Here is a 15,572-nt window from a genome sequence, read left to right as displayed (position 1 = left end):
CTGTAGTTGATGAAATATGTCACTTGACATGGGAAATCATTTTCCTTTCTCCATTCTGTAGATGTTAATGTGAATATGAAGGACAGAGAGGGTTGGTGGGGTTTGTCAGGTTTTTTTGTTTCCTTTTTCTTTTTTTTTTTAAAAAATAGCAATTCTGTTGCCACTAATGGACCATGTCACATAAATACCTCTTGTTGTTCTTCTGGATTCTCTCAGCCCCAACAAAATCCAAAGGAAATATCAGCATAAAGGCTAATTTCTAGGTATTCTCTCTGCAAGTGTGCAACACACATCTTTCCTCCTTTCACCCTTAATTCTATCTCCCTTTTATGTGTAGAAATAAGGGAAATAAAGATGAAAGAATTTGTGTATGTATAGGATTTATATGTTTTGCATGGAAAAGAATCACCAGCTTAAAGGTGGGAGCCATAAGACTATAAGTTTGATCTGTGTGCTATTTGCAGTCTTCTACATAGGATTCTTAAGTTTCTTTAGATTATACCTAGTATCTAGGAACAACATCCTAAGCAAAGGAAATACACGGAAGGATACATTTCCTTTCCCTAAGCAGGTGATATGATCTGGAAATATTTTATCCCAATAACCAATATTTCTTATTTACATATAGAATCTGAGTGCATTATAATAAAAGCTTTGTATGCCATTTTCCATTCTTCCTTCACACAGAATTTTAAACTGGTCCATGCTGATAACTGCCCAGCAATCACCTTCACCCCATAAGAAATACATCTAAAGGTATTTGCATTCTCCTATCTGCTGCATGGAAATCACTTCTGCTGCCTTAATCATAATATTGATCACAACACCTTTATATGTCCTTTAAGGGAGTTAATCCTTCAAGACCATAAAAAAAAAAAAAAAGAACTAAATTATTTTTACCGCAACTGTTCCCAAGAAAGAGGAATCTCTTGCCCTCAGTTAAACAATACTTAAGTCAGGAGAAAAAAATTCTGGTCTTGGTGATCATGCAGGATCATAGTATTTCCCCTCTATTTACAATCACTACAAAGGAAATTGAAGTAAGGGATTGAGCAAAGAAAGAAGTTGTGACTGACTGGAAAAACTAAAGAATATTTTAAGTAGGAATAGCAATACTTAACCTGAACTACAGAAGGAGGCCTCTTCAAAGAGGAAGTAAAAACATGGTGTAACATCAGCTTTAAGATGCTCCCAAAAGTGATTCAGCAATAGCATTGCACAATTAGTATTAGTGGTATTGAACTTGGAAAATATTTTTTCTTTACTCAGAAAAATTGATACACATTTGTCTCTGAACGCAAAGCTGTGGTCAACATCAGCTAGCACAGTGTAGGCAACCTAGAATAATACAGTTTTGCTTCTGTCTGCCTCTCCCCCTCCCCAACTTCCACCCAGTGGTAGTTTTGAATCTGTGTTAATGTAAAGCCAACTAGCTTGAACCTGTGTTCTTGAACTCTTGCTGCAACTGCAGAAAACTGCTTAACTTTCTGCTACGGCACCACTGTCGCCACCAATCAGCCAGAGTGCTATTGCTACCACCCCAAGATCTGCTCCTAATGACTGGTAAAACCATTCTTATGGCACAGAAAGCTCTTAAGGAACCAAAGGGAATGGATATTAATGATGTTAACAACCCTAAAAGATGACTTTAAATGCATCAGGGTTATGTCTAAATCTGTCTATCAATTAACATAATTAATGCTTTTCTAGCTAATAGTCTAAGTAATGTTGGGATCAGTTAGTGCCACTTCCAGGAAAAGCCATTTGTCTTCTCCTTCATCCAACATTACATTATTCCAATACAATAGTTTGTTACTATTAGCTATATTTAAATGATCTTTAATGTCTTTTTTACATAGATTACTGGAACAAATAGTTTTAAACTCTTGCCCATTGTGATAATATATTTTTTTTTCCTTAGAAGAATTAAAAAATATTAAATAACAACTAATGGCTGCCTTCAAAGGACACGTCATTAATGAAGAATCACTTGCCAAGTTATTTATGTTGACCTTGGACCAATATGTCAACAAGTTATGGTCATTCCCTGGAAAACTGGATTCATTATACGACATCAAATTACTTTTATGAACCCTTGAATTTCATCACATCAGATCGATGTCACAACATGGTTGTTATCTCTGCCAGCAACCATGTTAATATTTAATAAAATAATTTGTGTGCCTGAAGATCAAAAAGTGTTAAGTGTGCAAATAACTACTAAACAAATATTTGTATAAAACATTTATGCAAAGATAAATAATTGTTACACTGTAAAATTGTCAGTTCCATTTACAGTACATCAACTAGGTTACAATGCACGAGAGACTAAAGGAAACAAAGAGGGTTTGTTTAACTACAAACAGTCTTAAAACTGATATACATTGTAGATACTTCCCCATAAAAACTTCAAATGCTCTGTTCATTTCATTGCTCACAACTAGCTAACTTACATCTCTTAGCAAAATAAACACATACCCTTTATTTAGCATGGCATATTTTGTTACTGAATTAATAATCAAACATTATATAAAAATGATATGAACATTTGCCTCAAGGGGGAGCTTACAGTTCATTCTTGTAGATCCTTTGTATTTTCAAGCCATTCCAAGCTAATGTTCTTTGACGACATTACAATACAGCCTGACTGCAAAATGTTATTTTTGCTTTGTTTTCAGTCAGTAAATCATTATACCTCCATGCTACTGTCCTTCCTAGGCGTCTTTGAAATCCATAGTGTGGACTGGTTTGGACTGGTTTTTGTTCTTCCTTTACTGAAAAATAAAAATATAAACTATTTTCAGTGCACGTGTGCCTTTGCAGTCCTGATTCAGTTTTGTGATCAGACCTGGGTATTTCCTCCCCTATTTGAAGGCCACCTTTGTTACTTTCATAGCACGGGTTCCCCATCCACAGAAGAGTCATGCCCATACTGCACCAAGCGCAGCACCACAGCAGTGGGTCGAGGTAAGCAACTGTTACCGAAGTTACCAGACCACCATGCTTAGCAGCACTCCTCCCAGGAACAGAGCTGATGTGGCGCATTGGTTTTGGGGGGTTTGGTAGGGGGTTTTTTCCAGTGCTCATTCAACCACACCTACTCGTACAGTTGTCCTCTCACAGATGGGTGCAGATACTGTTTGACCAGGGTGGTGGGAGGCTGGGTATTTCCCACCTCTGGGGGGGGGGACGTATGGGGGACAGGAGCACACACGTCCCCCCAGCACACGTCCAACATGCTCAGGGTGCAGCCCACCCACCCCAAGGAGGCAACTGCAAACCCTGCCCACACGCATCCTGGAGCTACACCCCCGTGACTGCGGTATACTAACAGGTGCCAGTGTGTAGTGGAACGCTAGAAAGCCTCTTCCCTTCAGGGCTTGACCTGACTTCTGATGAAGTAATGGCACATGAATTGGACCCCTAGCAATGAATGACTGGTAGAAAGCTTCCTTAGGCCTAGTTTTCATTCAAAACTCTCAACAGTAGTTTTTGTGTTTGGGGTTTTTTTTTTAATAGAAAAGATAAAACTGGTTCCAAAATTACTTGCTCTGCAACACTGCAAAAATGTTCACTCTAGTCTTTGCAGGGAGCCCTGAGGTACCCTGTAAGTTGATGCCAGTCTTTCCACGTGGCTAGTGCCTCTGCTATGACCGCCACAACACACCACTTTCCCTCACTTCGATGGCAGATGACAGTGCGCTGCAGTCTGCAGAAAAGAAGCAGCACTTAATGAGCCACTGCAGCTGCATTTCAATCAAAATGTTTTAGTCTCTGGCAAGAATATTTCACACTGATCATTTTTTCCAATTAAGTAAAAACCAGAGGAGGAGAAGTAGCCCTACATCATTCTGTAACTAAGTTGGAAACCTGAGAGGCAAGATCCCAACAGTCCTATACGTTCAGTTTCACTCCTTTCCTGGCGTATAAATGTAAGCGAGTCTGAGTTGATTTAAAATGTACTTTGAGGGAGCTGGATGGTATGTAGTTTTTAGTCCCTCCAGACTTACCTCTGAAGTCCTACAAAGTAATGCATTATGTACCTGAGCCCACTGGAGTAATTGAAAAGACTCCCATTGTTTCAGCGGATTTAGATCAGGCCACAATGCTATAAACAAAGCAATTGCAATGAATCAAGTAGCTTCAGCACTTCTTTCCTTAAGAAACTGATTCACTACTTCCTTCCAGATTAATACAGCAAAATCAGGCATATTTTGTAAATTGATAATGAAATGCTTCGAATGAGTCCTTGCCACACAGCAGGAACAATTTCTAAATACTTTGGATCAGAATTTTAGCTGTATAAAATAAGCTTATCTTCAGCAAACTGACGCTGATTTTCGACAGCTATACATCTGGTTCAGGAAATAGGTTTTAGTAAGAAAGGTAAAGAAGATGCAATAAATAGCTTGAGCACATCGCTGTTTTGACCATCAAATGCAATCATAGAAACTTAGAAATATACCAGGTTGGAATTTAAACTTTCTGCAAGGCATTCAGATGATAATGGAGATGGGTCTTTGAAGCAGTTTCTCCTTGCTTCCCTGGAAGAAATGAAAGGGAGAGCATCTAAGCATGAATGAGCTGATCATTTCTACTAGCTACAGGGAAGATGTTTTGCTTTGCCTTATTACTACCCTTTAAGAGCCCAACGCCAGGCAAAATTAGTCATGACCTTTCAAGCTAGGCATGTCCTGGTTGGCCATGGATTGTGGCTTTCAGAGGAAAGGTCACCATGTTGTGGAAGCCTAAAAAAGAATGAGAAGTCAGGTTCATTTGGGAAATTGGGGATCCCTCTGTGCCCAGCAGGACATAACCCCTTTCCTAAAGCTCTACAGTGTCCAGCTGATCAGTTCAAGTGGCTGCCTCTTTGATTTGCTTTTTGCCCAAGAACTGCCTATTTGTGATGAACCAAAATGATTCGCAAGGCATGAGGATACTGAAAATAGATGAGGAAGTTTTTTTAAAAATCAGAGTTCTGTTTCAACAGATAAAAAAGAAAATACTTCTTTTTTTGGTGATACCAGAATATCCTCTCTTGACTTAAATGAATTTTAAAGAAAATTTGTTTTATTTTCTTTAATTAAAAGCTTTGGTGCAACCCAAAATGAACATCCTCAGAAAAACATCTGTTTTGATTCAAATCCATTTTCTCCCTTATTTTTTGTGTCATTTAATCTACCAAACTAATCTGCTAACAGAAAAAGCACAGTCTTCCAAGCTGAATTTCCAATACCTGTGTCATGCAATTTTTAAATCTTGGAAGTTCAGATGAATTACTTCTGGATGAACTGCTATAGCATCAAAGGCCTGATCAAAGCCCACTGAAGTCAATACTGCTATTTCTATTGATTTCAGTGGGCCATGAATCTCTCATTGTTTTCCCAGGAGTATTCAAGAGCTGAACCTTTTCTGGAGAGAGAAAGACCTGCCAGAAAAGGTATGAACACATATGTCATGCTTACCAAGAAATCCAGGTCCATCGTAATAAGGGTTCCAGATTTAGATTACTTATATAATTGCCATTGTTATACATATGATTCCTGTATTACTCTTTGCTTTGGTTTTCCAACCTTCTACAGCCCCAGCACTGAGGTTTGGATACCTTTCACAAGAATGAACTTGCTTGCCATAAGACACATTGGAAAGTACACATTTTCCTTTTCTTTATAGGAAAGTGCATAAAATAAAGACACAATTTAGTTTATGATGCTCGTAATATTGTTTCTTTATAATTATTTATTTCAATGAGACATATTACTAAGGAGTGCTGCAAAGATCTCCATACACTCACTCATACAGACATAAGCAGACTTAACATTTGGAGTGTTTTCTCACTTGAAATAAGATATTTCAACTATTAGCAGAAAATGCTAAATAAAAAAAACACAAAGAGAAAATAAAGACTACAAGTAAGGAGGATTTTTTTTTTCTAATTTCCTAAAACAATGATATCATATTCCTTACTAGTATTCCTGCTCTTCAAGAGGGATAACAGCTTGTGAATCTGTTTATTCTGGGTTACCTTAACTTGAGAACACTTCCTGAAAAAAAGCTGCAGCATGAAAAGTATCCTTGAAAATTTCAGAAAGATTAGTTAAAAAAGTAGTATATGCTGTCATATCTTGTTATATCATATTTTGAGGGAGATAAAAAGTCCAAAGAATTTTAAAGCATGGATCAAAACATATCCCATTTTATAGGCTGAAATGTTTCCTATTTGCATAATAATACATCTGTTTGATGCTACACCTATGTACACATATCTATTTACTTTATGCATCTTATTTGGCAGATACATGATGTACAAAGGAGTTGCACTGGCATGTGGCTCAAAACATGTTTTTGCTTTTTGTTTTTAATTTGTCTGCTCCAGTGGTCCATCTGTTGCTCATATGGTATGCATAATGAAACTGCATTAAACAGCTGCCGGCCCCTTAGGTTTATCCTTGGAACAAATTGCACTTTTGGTCAGAAAGTGAGGTGAGTCCTTGAGTTCACCCTGTATCAGTGAGGACCCCACTATTATTTCCCATAGCCCAGATGCTATATAGGTGGTAATCATGATGGAAGAGGTAAAGAAAAAGTTCTGACAGTAACTTAGCCTATCAAATGGTCAAAGATATCTTCTTCATAAACAGATGAAGTTCTAATGGCAATATATTTTGAAAGACCTGGAACTCTTTCAGCATGTTGTGGAAAAGCCTGAAGGTGAATGTTCAGCTGTAACAGCTGTAAACTACTTAGATTTTAATAGATGAAAAAAGCTTATTTGCATATTTGGAGACAGATGTAAGAAGTCTTTCAGTATGAATAGCTTGGCAATGGAAATATGAATTCTGCATTATAAGACCATTCTGCATTAGTATATTTTACCTTTTATGAAGCATCTGGAAACAGCAAGTCCCAAAAGCCACCAGTATCAGCAGCAGTAGTGGTATAGTGGGTATTACGACATAAATTAGATTCGGAATTATACCTACAAGACAAAAGTTCTCATTAATATCTCCCATGTCGAAACTCTTAGCCATGTGAGTAAGAATCTGGAGTAAAGTATTAGAAATACATTAATCTACATAAAAGAACATTTATCCATTCTTTCTATAGGAGGAGCTCCAAAAAGTTAACTCAGCAATATCAAGAATAAAATAGTACTTTTCTGGTGATATGCAAAACATATCTAAAGGACTTAAATTCTGACATTTTCTATATGCATCAATGTAAGGTTTCCAATTTTGTAACTGAAAATTCAAGTATTTTAATAGAGTACATTTCACAGCCTATTATTTTTACAATCCATACAACCTGTCTACTCAGCTGCCCTTGCATGTTGGTTTCTCACCCATGGAGGACTACAACAGGAACAAACCCTGCTCTTGTCTCCCCATTCCTCTTAGACGAATGTATACTCTCCTTGACTAATCGGGAGAGTGCTAAAGGTGCTCCCCTGCAGGTCCCTGGACAAAAGGAGTGGGAAATGGTACAAGCTTGGACTCTATCTGCCTACAATAGAGGATGGGGTCTACAACTTCCAGAAGGGTCTGACTGTTTTTCGGTAACTATATGCCTATCTTTTATAACAGTATACATTTAATGTACAAATCATGGAGACTTTCTTCCCCTTGTCCTCTTTTGAACGTATTTTCACTAGCAGGAATAAATGCGAATGTTCAGGTTGGGTTTCTGTGAGTTTTAGATGGAAAGTCTTTGCATGGTTTGTATAAATAGTTTTACTGATTTCAAAATACAGCTTATCAGTATATCCATTCCTCTGGATTTACAAACAACAGGAACATCAGTTAGGAAACTGGCTCAAATCCAGCCAATCAGCATGGAAATGGAGCACCAGCTTTCCATAACCCCATGGTGTAATCCTTAAAATCCTGAGTTGCTCCTTAGAGATGTTCAATTCCTTGGATTAAGGCCATGCTACAACTCTTCATGAACCTCAGGACTCCATTCATGACAAATTGCTTACATGAAGTAGCTAGGAGCATTACAGCAAGCTCCTAGGCAGCAGGTACCTGTTTTCAAAATATCAAGTGTTATCTCTGCTAGAAATTTCAGCAAAGCATTTAATTCTTCCTACATGTGGAGTTACTTAAATCACGGGGTACTTGGGGGAGTGTCCTGGTTTCAGCTGGGATAGAGTTAACTGTCTTCCTAGTAGCTGGTACAGTGCTGTGTTTTGAGCTCAGCATGCGAATAATGTTGATAACACACTGATGTTTTCAGTTGTTGCTCAGTAGTGTTTAGACCATAGTCAAGGATTTTTCAGCTTCTCATGCCCAGCCAGCGAGAAAGCTGGAGGGGCACAAAAAGTTGGCACAGGACACAGCCAGGGCACCTGACCCAAACTGGCCAACAGGGTATTCCATACCATGGGACATCCCATCTAGTCTAGGAACTGGGAAGTGGGGGTGGGGGATCACCAGTCGGGGACTATCTGGGTGTCAATCTGCAGGTGGTGACCAATTGCACTGCGCATCGTTTGTACATTCCAACCCTTTTATTACTATTATTATCATTTTATTGGTGTTATCATTATCATTATTAGTTTCTTCTTTTCTGTTCTATTAAACCGTTCTTATCCCAACCCACAAGCTTTACTTTTCCCAATTTTCTTCCCCATCCCACTGGGTGGAGGAGGAGGGAGTGACCAGCTGCGTGGTGCTTAGTTGCTGGCTGGGGTTAAGCCACGACAGGGAGCTATGGCACAGTGCTTACAGAGACTCACCAGGGCCAGAGGCAACAGTGCAGATTTCAAGGAATGCTAAACTGTAGATTTGGATAAAAGTTTGGGTAGACATGGAAATAATTTGTTTCTGCAGGTACAAAGTAGACTGACTAAAACTCTTGAAATGTTATTCAAAAGTATATGCTTTCAGGGTACATCCTGGGGAAATAGACTGCTTCCTCCCATTGACAAGGATGGAAATTGTAAAAGATTAGTTTAACTGAGTACACTGTTAATATTTTTTACCAGAACACTAAATTCATATGAACACATTACCTGTTTCAGTAGCAATAACATGATACTGATCTTCTGGTTTGCTTGTGTCATAAGGTTTTCCTGCTGGCACTGTTGGAAAAGTATCTGAAAAGGATATCAGACATTTTAGGAAAACAGTGAGTATAAAATATGGCTGTTATGTTGTTAAATTAATAGTAATTACATCTTAATTTATATTGGAAAGATGAACATTTTCAGGATTGATTAAACTGCTGGATATAAAAACAAACAGGATTTTATTGCAAAATTTGGATTACATCTGGAACAAGAATTATGAGCACTGCTATTCTGAACAATAGCCATATATTTGTAGCTATTGCTCTCTAATGGATTGATTTTTGTTATGTTCCAATTCTAAACTACGCCTGTTAAACTTGAGTAATTTTGAAGGTTCTTGTAAGCTATCCTTATAATTATGTATTTACCATTGCAACTCAATTTAATGTTTCAAAATTTCTTACCGTAATCTGGCTCTGCTCTGTCTCCTAATTCTTTTTCTAAGACATTATCTGTTAAATCAATATTTGAAATTGATTGTTGAAGAATGAAAAATGTGTGTAATAAAACAGATGTTTTCATTATTTTGCATGCAGTATCACAGAAACATTCTCCAAAACAATAATTGCTTAATTATTCAGCATTTAATCTTATTACCAAAGACTAGTGTCTCTGCAAACTAGTGTCAAATCACTTCTAGTTCATACTTTTTTTGCTCCCTAGAAAAGGGCTGTAGTTCTAGTTCCAATTCTTGGTTGCCTCTGCTATGTTACTGGCTAAATCACTGAATCCCTTAATTTCTTGTGCTGAATAAAACTCCTAACATATTCAAAGTTTCATTTGTGCAGATGATCCTAAAACAATATAAGAAAAGAAGTGTTCTTGATTAATACTTAAATCTTATTCACATTTTTAAATTAATGCTTACAGAATATCGTCTATGAAGCACAACAAAGCAGCACAAGTTTATGACTTTAGATGTCAGCTTCATGTAGTTTGGTTTTGCATCAGGCAGCCCCAAAATACAAATCATGGGCAGTGATACATCACATAAGCAAGTGAAATCACTAAAAGAGGAATGATAGTGTCATATTGCAATGCATCAGAAACTGGAGAACCAATTCATGGCTTTGAGCTTTTGAGCTCTATTTCCAGAAGTAAACTTGCAAGCATCTGCTATTGTTACAACTAAAAGTTTACAAAGATTACAGAATTAATTACCTCATATTGGGCATAGGAGTGGAATATGCATGATTAGTTGAATACCATTCCTTTATTGTAAGATTATATTAACATAATAACGCTGTGAGCCTGCAGTTCTGAGTGTCCTGATACACACAAAATGTTGAAAGAAATCAAAAAAGCAATGAAGCCTACTAGAACAAAGGCAATTATTTCATCTACTCCAGTAAAAACTGGCTACATTTGGCTATATACAAAGAAATCAAAATGCCACAAGAACTGAGCTGCTGGCTCTAGACAGCAGAAGAGGAGATGAGTTTTTCATCTGATTGCATAATCAAACCTACAGGAGCTGGACAGGAACTAAATGTGGTTGCAATTACCAACCTATAATTAAATTTAAGATCACTGAATGATCAATATGATCTAAAGCCAGACGGAACACTGCAACAGTAAATACTGTCAAGGGAGGTACTGTAAAAAGGGCTTAGAAAAATGGAAGTGACTACCAGAAACATAGCTGCTGCTTGAGTAAGACCGCTTAACAAGGTCACTGCCCTGAACTTGCCACTGGTACAATTAGATACAACTTCATCGTGGTCACCTACAAACCTATGTGTTCTGGTCTGTGACTGGTATCATATACCATATACTCAGACAGGAAAGTTGTGAAAAACAATATACTCAGATAAAGTAAAATTCAATATGCATGTGGTACTTTAATACTTCTGGTAAAATGGATGCATTTTGTATTGCAAATGGCTGAAGTTGAAGCTATTACAGTGATTTGGGGTGGGGGAGGAAGGACATTTGTAAGTCTCACTAGATTTTATATAGCAAATATAATTTTCTTACAAACACTGTGGTACTTTCTTCAGGCAGTGAAAGAAGTGTCATATACCTATTTATATACATTTATGTATCTACTCCTCTTCTCCATGTGATAGAAAAACTTATTTCTGAAGAATAGTCTCTTTTGCTAAAGAGCACAATTCCAACAGCTTGAAAAATAAATAGATACAATTCAGTAGCACTGTATTTAGCTTCATGACACCGTCAGTCCTAATAATAATCTACTTATATATTGTTTGCCTTATTATATGCCTCATTATACACCAGTAATCTATTTCTACATAGTGAAAGAAATATGAATTCATTTTCATTGTTACCGTTATCACTTTGTTTTCTGCCAATCCAAAATACCCAGCATTTTTTCAGATGGTGAAAGCAATAGGGAGAAAACAATTCTTTATCACATCTCAACTAGAATGGTAAGTAGTTCACTATTACAGAATAATTATTTCACTTAAATTTTTTTTTTGTTTTAAAGTTATGAAATATACTTGAAACTGAGCCCTTTTAATCAAACCTGTATTTTCTGACAAAAAATGTTATTTTACAACTTAAAACATTTTCATTGTGTTCTCTTATTTCAAAATAACTGTGATCAGTTGTAAAAGTAATAAAATTGTATACATCACAGTTCCTTGAACTGCCTATGTGACCAAGATGATAACTGAGCACCATAAGATAATGATAGTCACTAATAATTTTAGAAGCAGGAACAGATTTGGAGGCCAGGGGGAGGGGGTAAAATGTGTGGGTATATCAAGCCTTCCAAGTATATAATCTTGCTTGCAATATTAATTGTCGTTAATGTGCTCATCAAGATATTAGACAGTGAGAAAGCTATATATCCACCAAAACCAGAGGAAGAAGATAGCCTGTATCTCTACAGACAGATGGATCTCTACAAAGAGTGTGATTATTGCTAGATCACGAGCATAAAAAAGCAGGTAGGAAACTGCAGAATTAGGTAAATCAAATAGCTGCTAAGAGTAGAATTTGATATGCATTCTGACTTTCAGCTTAGTTTTTGAAAAGCAGACACACCATAAATTATTTGAAAATACTTGCATAATCCTGTTGAAAAAACATGTTTTCTTTTACTGTAAGTACCACCAAAAGTAGAAACTGCTACAGGCTCAACTTGAAAGTTTACTTTTCACCTCCTTTTTCTGTTTGCACAAAGTTCTATTTTATAGTTCATGTTTCCTCTACTGACATATACAGAACCTATGTCATGTCTGGAAGTACAGCCAAATTGTCTAAGATCTGGCTTTTTCTGTCACCATCTGAACTAGTGTGCATCTGCTTTTCATATCTATAAATCTACAGGCATGAATGCAGAATTTTCTTCCTGCTGTTCTAGACCTCATTCTTTAAGCCAAAATTTTTGAAACAGCCATCACACAAGTTGGTATAAAATGGCAGAGGTCTGCAACTACAAGGACAGTGTAATTTTTTTTTTTTTTTTTTTTTTTTTTTTTTTTTTTTACAGTAGGAACAAGAGATATCTTGGTCATTCTACTTGATAGCGAGCAAGGAAAGTAGCAAATGGCCACATAAACACTTTGTGGAAAATAAAATAACTAGTGAATGATTTAAATCAAAGTAAAGCTGGGAATGCACGATAGTGAAGCTAACCTTGAAAACATTCTTATTGGATACAGATAGGTTCAAATTATCACTAGATTTGCTATATTATATCCCCTGTTAATGTCAGCTCAGGCACTCGCACATCAAAGGAGTCAGTACAGCAGGCCACAAGACATTTGCAGATTCCCTCACAAAACAAGAAGCAATTATTTTTCTAAGTGTCCCACCTGTGAAATATAACTTTAGTTTCACCTACCTGGGCCATACTTGCAGATAAAATTGTGCTTCATGTTGCATCTATCATCATTCCATTGATAAAGGTATGGCCCTCCCAGACCAGGGTTTGCAGTCGGCTGATGATACATCACAACACAGGCTTCACTTCCACAGGAAGGCTCATCTGTATACCAATTTCTAGTGGTACACATAAAGACAAACTTTCACATTTTGAAGGTAAGGTTCATCAGAATGCCAAGAAAAGGAGTTTACATCAGTGAAGACGTGTCAACCCCAGTGGCCCCATCCTCTTCCAAGCTATGCTGCATTTCCCACAACTCCTCTGTGAAAGGACTTTAGGGCCTGGGCTCCACATCTCTGCATCTTAAAAAAGATTTTGACCAGTCAAAGCACCTCTGCAGAAATAACACCCTACTGCTCTGCTACCTGTTTGTTTTCCTTCCTATCTGACTCTTACCTGCCCCTTTGTCCTGCTGCTACTCTGGTCTTTGGCTTAATCAGGAAATTAAAGGCTTTTCAAAAGACAGGGTAGAAACAGAATAATTTACACTAAGTAACATGCATTAATTTACTTAGTGGCTGGCTCCCTGATTTGAGGCAGCCGGAGTCTTGCAGAACTTGCCTGCCTGCTTTCAGACCATATCTTAAAGACTGTGTGTGTGGCAGAAAAACCTCCAAAAGCCATACAGAGGCAAACTCCCGAGGTGGGAGGAAAGAAAATTGTAGGCTGAAGCCATGCTATGCCATGCTTTTACAGCTACAAATTCAAAACCCTGGTTGCCACCTCCCCTTTAGCTGGAGATGTTAAGGAGGGAAGCTACGAACCTCATGAGACAGCAAGTCTTCAAGCTTCTTTCTAGAAGACCCAACTTGCTGGGCATTTCACTCTCCATTTCTTTCCATGAAACCTTCCCAATAAGCAGTTTTACAGACTTACCTGAATGGTGAAATACTTCCATCAGCCCACTGGTAGAGGTCAGGGCAAGCACTTGAGGTGGCTAGTCCATCACCACTTCTCCACAACCCAATCCAGAAATCACCATCAGAAATCCCAGAGCCTGATTTAGTGAGGTTTTGTAACATGTTTTCTATTAGCTGCTGCTCAGCTTCACTTTCCAAGCTCAGTAAAGCCCCACCATCAATTTCACAAGCTTGACGGGCCTCCTGAAAGCCCACGCGTCTAGACAAGTCCTGGAAATAAGCTAACTTGTAACAAGAACGCTTGAAGTCACCATAGCACACCTTTTGACCTGAAAAATATAAATATGAGGGTGTTTAGAACATAGTAACAAATATCACAACAAAAAAAAAAGCACAGTATGCATACAGTGATGAAGACAGTAGTTTTTTTTTCTTGTGCCCTCATCTGAAAGGACTCATGGCAATACACTGACACTGCTGAAAACCTTAGCTTTAATTTGGATTGCAAACATCATACAGTTCATCGGAATCTATGGCTTTCTTCAAGGCCTGTGAAAGCCTCCAAGACACTGATGATTCCCACTAACTTCTAGAAAAATATTCTCTACTTTAATGACTGTACCATCAGGACCCTCTGTTAAAGCCAGGATGTTCAGAGGGTATTTTCTGAACTATTTCATACTAATGGACTAACTCCACTTTTATTTTGTAATCAAAGCTATTTGATCAGAAACAAATGTTTTAAATTCTCAATTTTAGTGGCAAGAAGCAGTTAGCAGTTTCTTGATTCTGCTATCTAGACTTGAGAGGCTGCATTCACAAGGACCTCATAGCTACTCTTTGCTATAACGTGTCTAAGTACCACCTGTAAGGAAGGAGAGTGTCTGCCCCTTTAAGGGTATCTGGTTGACGACTTTTTCAATGCAAAAAAGGAATAATAAGAAAAGGAATGAAAGAGACAAACACAACAGGAAAACATAATGGAGAAAAACATGAAAAAACCCCCACCTCATTAGGCACACTAATTGGTGGGCTATCCAGATAATGGAGGCAAATAGGATTTTGCAACCTGATGAGGCTCTTGGGGGAGTTGGTGGGCCTACGCAATCTGATGAGGGACCATGCAGGGTTAAGGAATGGGGAGGAGCAAAGGGGGAATAGACAGAAAGGGGCATAAAAGGGGCCAGTCACCTGTAAAACAGGTGTGTGTGCCTCTGCAGGTGTGCCTTCCCTAGTGACCTTCTACCTCTGCCAGCTGAGGAGGAAGAGGGGACTTGGCTGCCTACGTTTGTGTAGGTCCTGCACTCCGGTGCTGTTGAAGACAGCACCTTGCCTGCAGCAATCTGTGTGACAGCTGTGTCAGTGTCCTGTCTGTGTGGCACCGAGACATCTGCTCAACTTTGCTACTGGTTGAACCAGCAAAGGGGAAAGCAGCAGCCACATCCCTCAGCTCAGACAGAGGCCCTGGGAACCAGGATGGGCACAGGCGGCCAGGCAGGAGAGAGTCCTGGGGCCGGAGGTGCTGGGGGAGCTGGCCACACTCTTAACATCGCTTAACACAGCAAACAAGCTCCAGATATTAGTAGATATCACAACACTATCCAGATACCACAAAGAAGCCTTGTGATGCTTTCAAAAAGCACCAGATCTACTGCATTTACACTGTTTTTCCCTTGCCCTTCAGAGTTAATATCTGTGGAAGGAATCAAAGGCCAAATGAAGAAATAATGTTTATTCCTTCCAGTTCTTTGACTGAGAAAGACACATACTTTTTTTCATAAGA

The 15,572-nt window shown here is 38.2% G+C and overlaps 1 protein-coding gene across 2 annotated transcripts in view; it reads right to left on the bottom strand.

Moving 5' to 3' along the window:
- Nucleotides 1-2,202: 2,202 nt before the first annotated feature.
- Nucleotides 2,203-15,572, bottom strand: part of CHODL (chondrolectin) — a 28,205-nt gene continuing 14,835 nt past the window's right edge. The window contains exons 2-8 of one of the 2 annotated variants that reach the window (XM_049824908.1): nt 13,806-14,118; nt 12,888-13,045; nt 9,475-9,522; nt 9,014-9,097; nt 6,877-6,979; nt 4,466-4,544; nt 2,705-2,774 (exon numbers count right to left, since the gene is read on the bottom strand). In XM_049824908.1, coding sequence (XP_049680865.1) covers nt 2,772-2,774; nt 4,466-4,544; nt 6,877-6,979; nt 9,014-9,097; nt 9,475-9,522; nt 12,888-13,045; nt 13,806-14,118 — 788 coding nt within the window. In that variant the 3' untranslated portion in view covers nt 2,705-2,771. Of the gene's footprint in view, nt 2,775-4,465; nt 4,545-6,876; nt 6,980-9,013; nt 9,098-9,474; nt 9,523-12,887; nt 13,046-13,805; nt 14,119-15,572 lie in introns of both variants that reach the window. The other variant, XM_049824907.1, reaches the window with a different exon arrangement.

Source organism: Accipiter gentilis, chromosome 21 (assembly GCF_929443795.1).
Source record: "Accipiter gentilis chromosome 21, bAccGen1.1, whole genome shotgun sequence".
NCBI lineage: Eukaryota > Metazoa > Chordata > Aves > Accipitriformes > Accipitridae > Astur > Astur gentilis.
The sequence above is the reverse complement of the archived record's forward strand: the minus strand, read 5'-3'. Positions and strand labels throughout refer to the sequence as shown.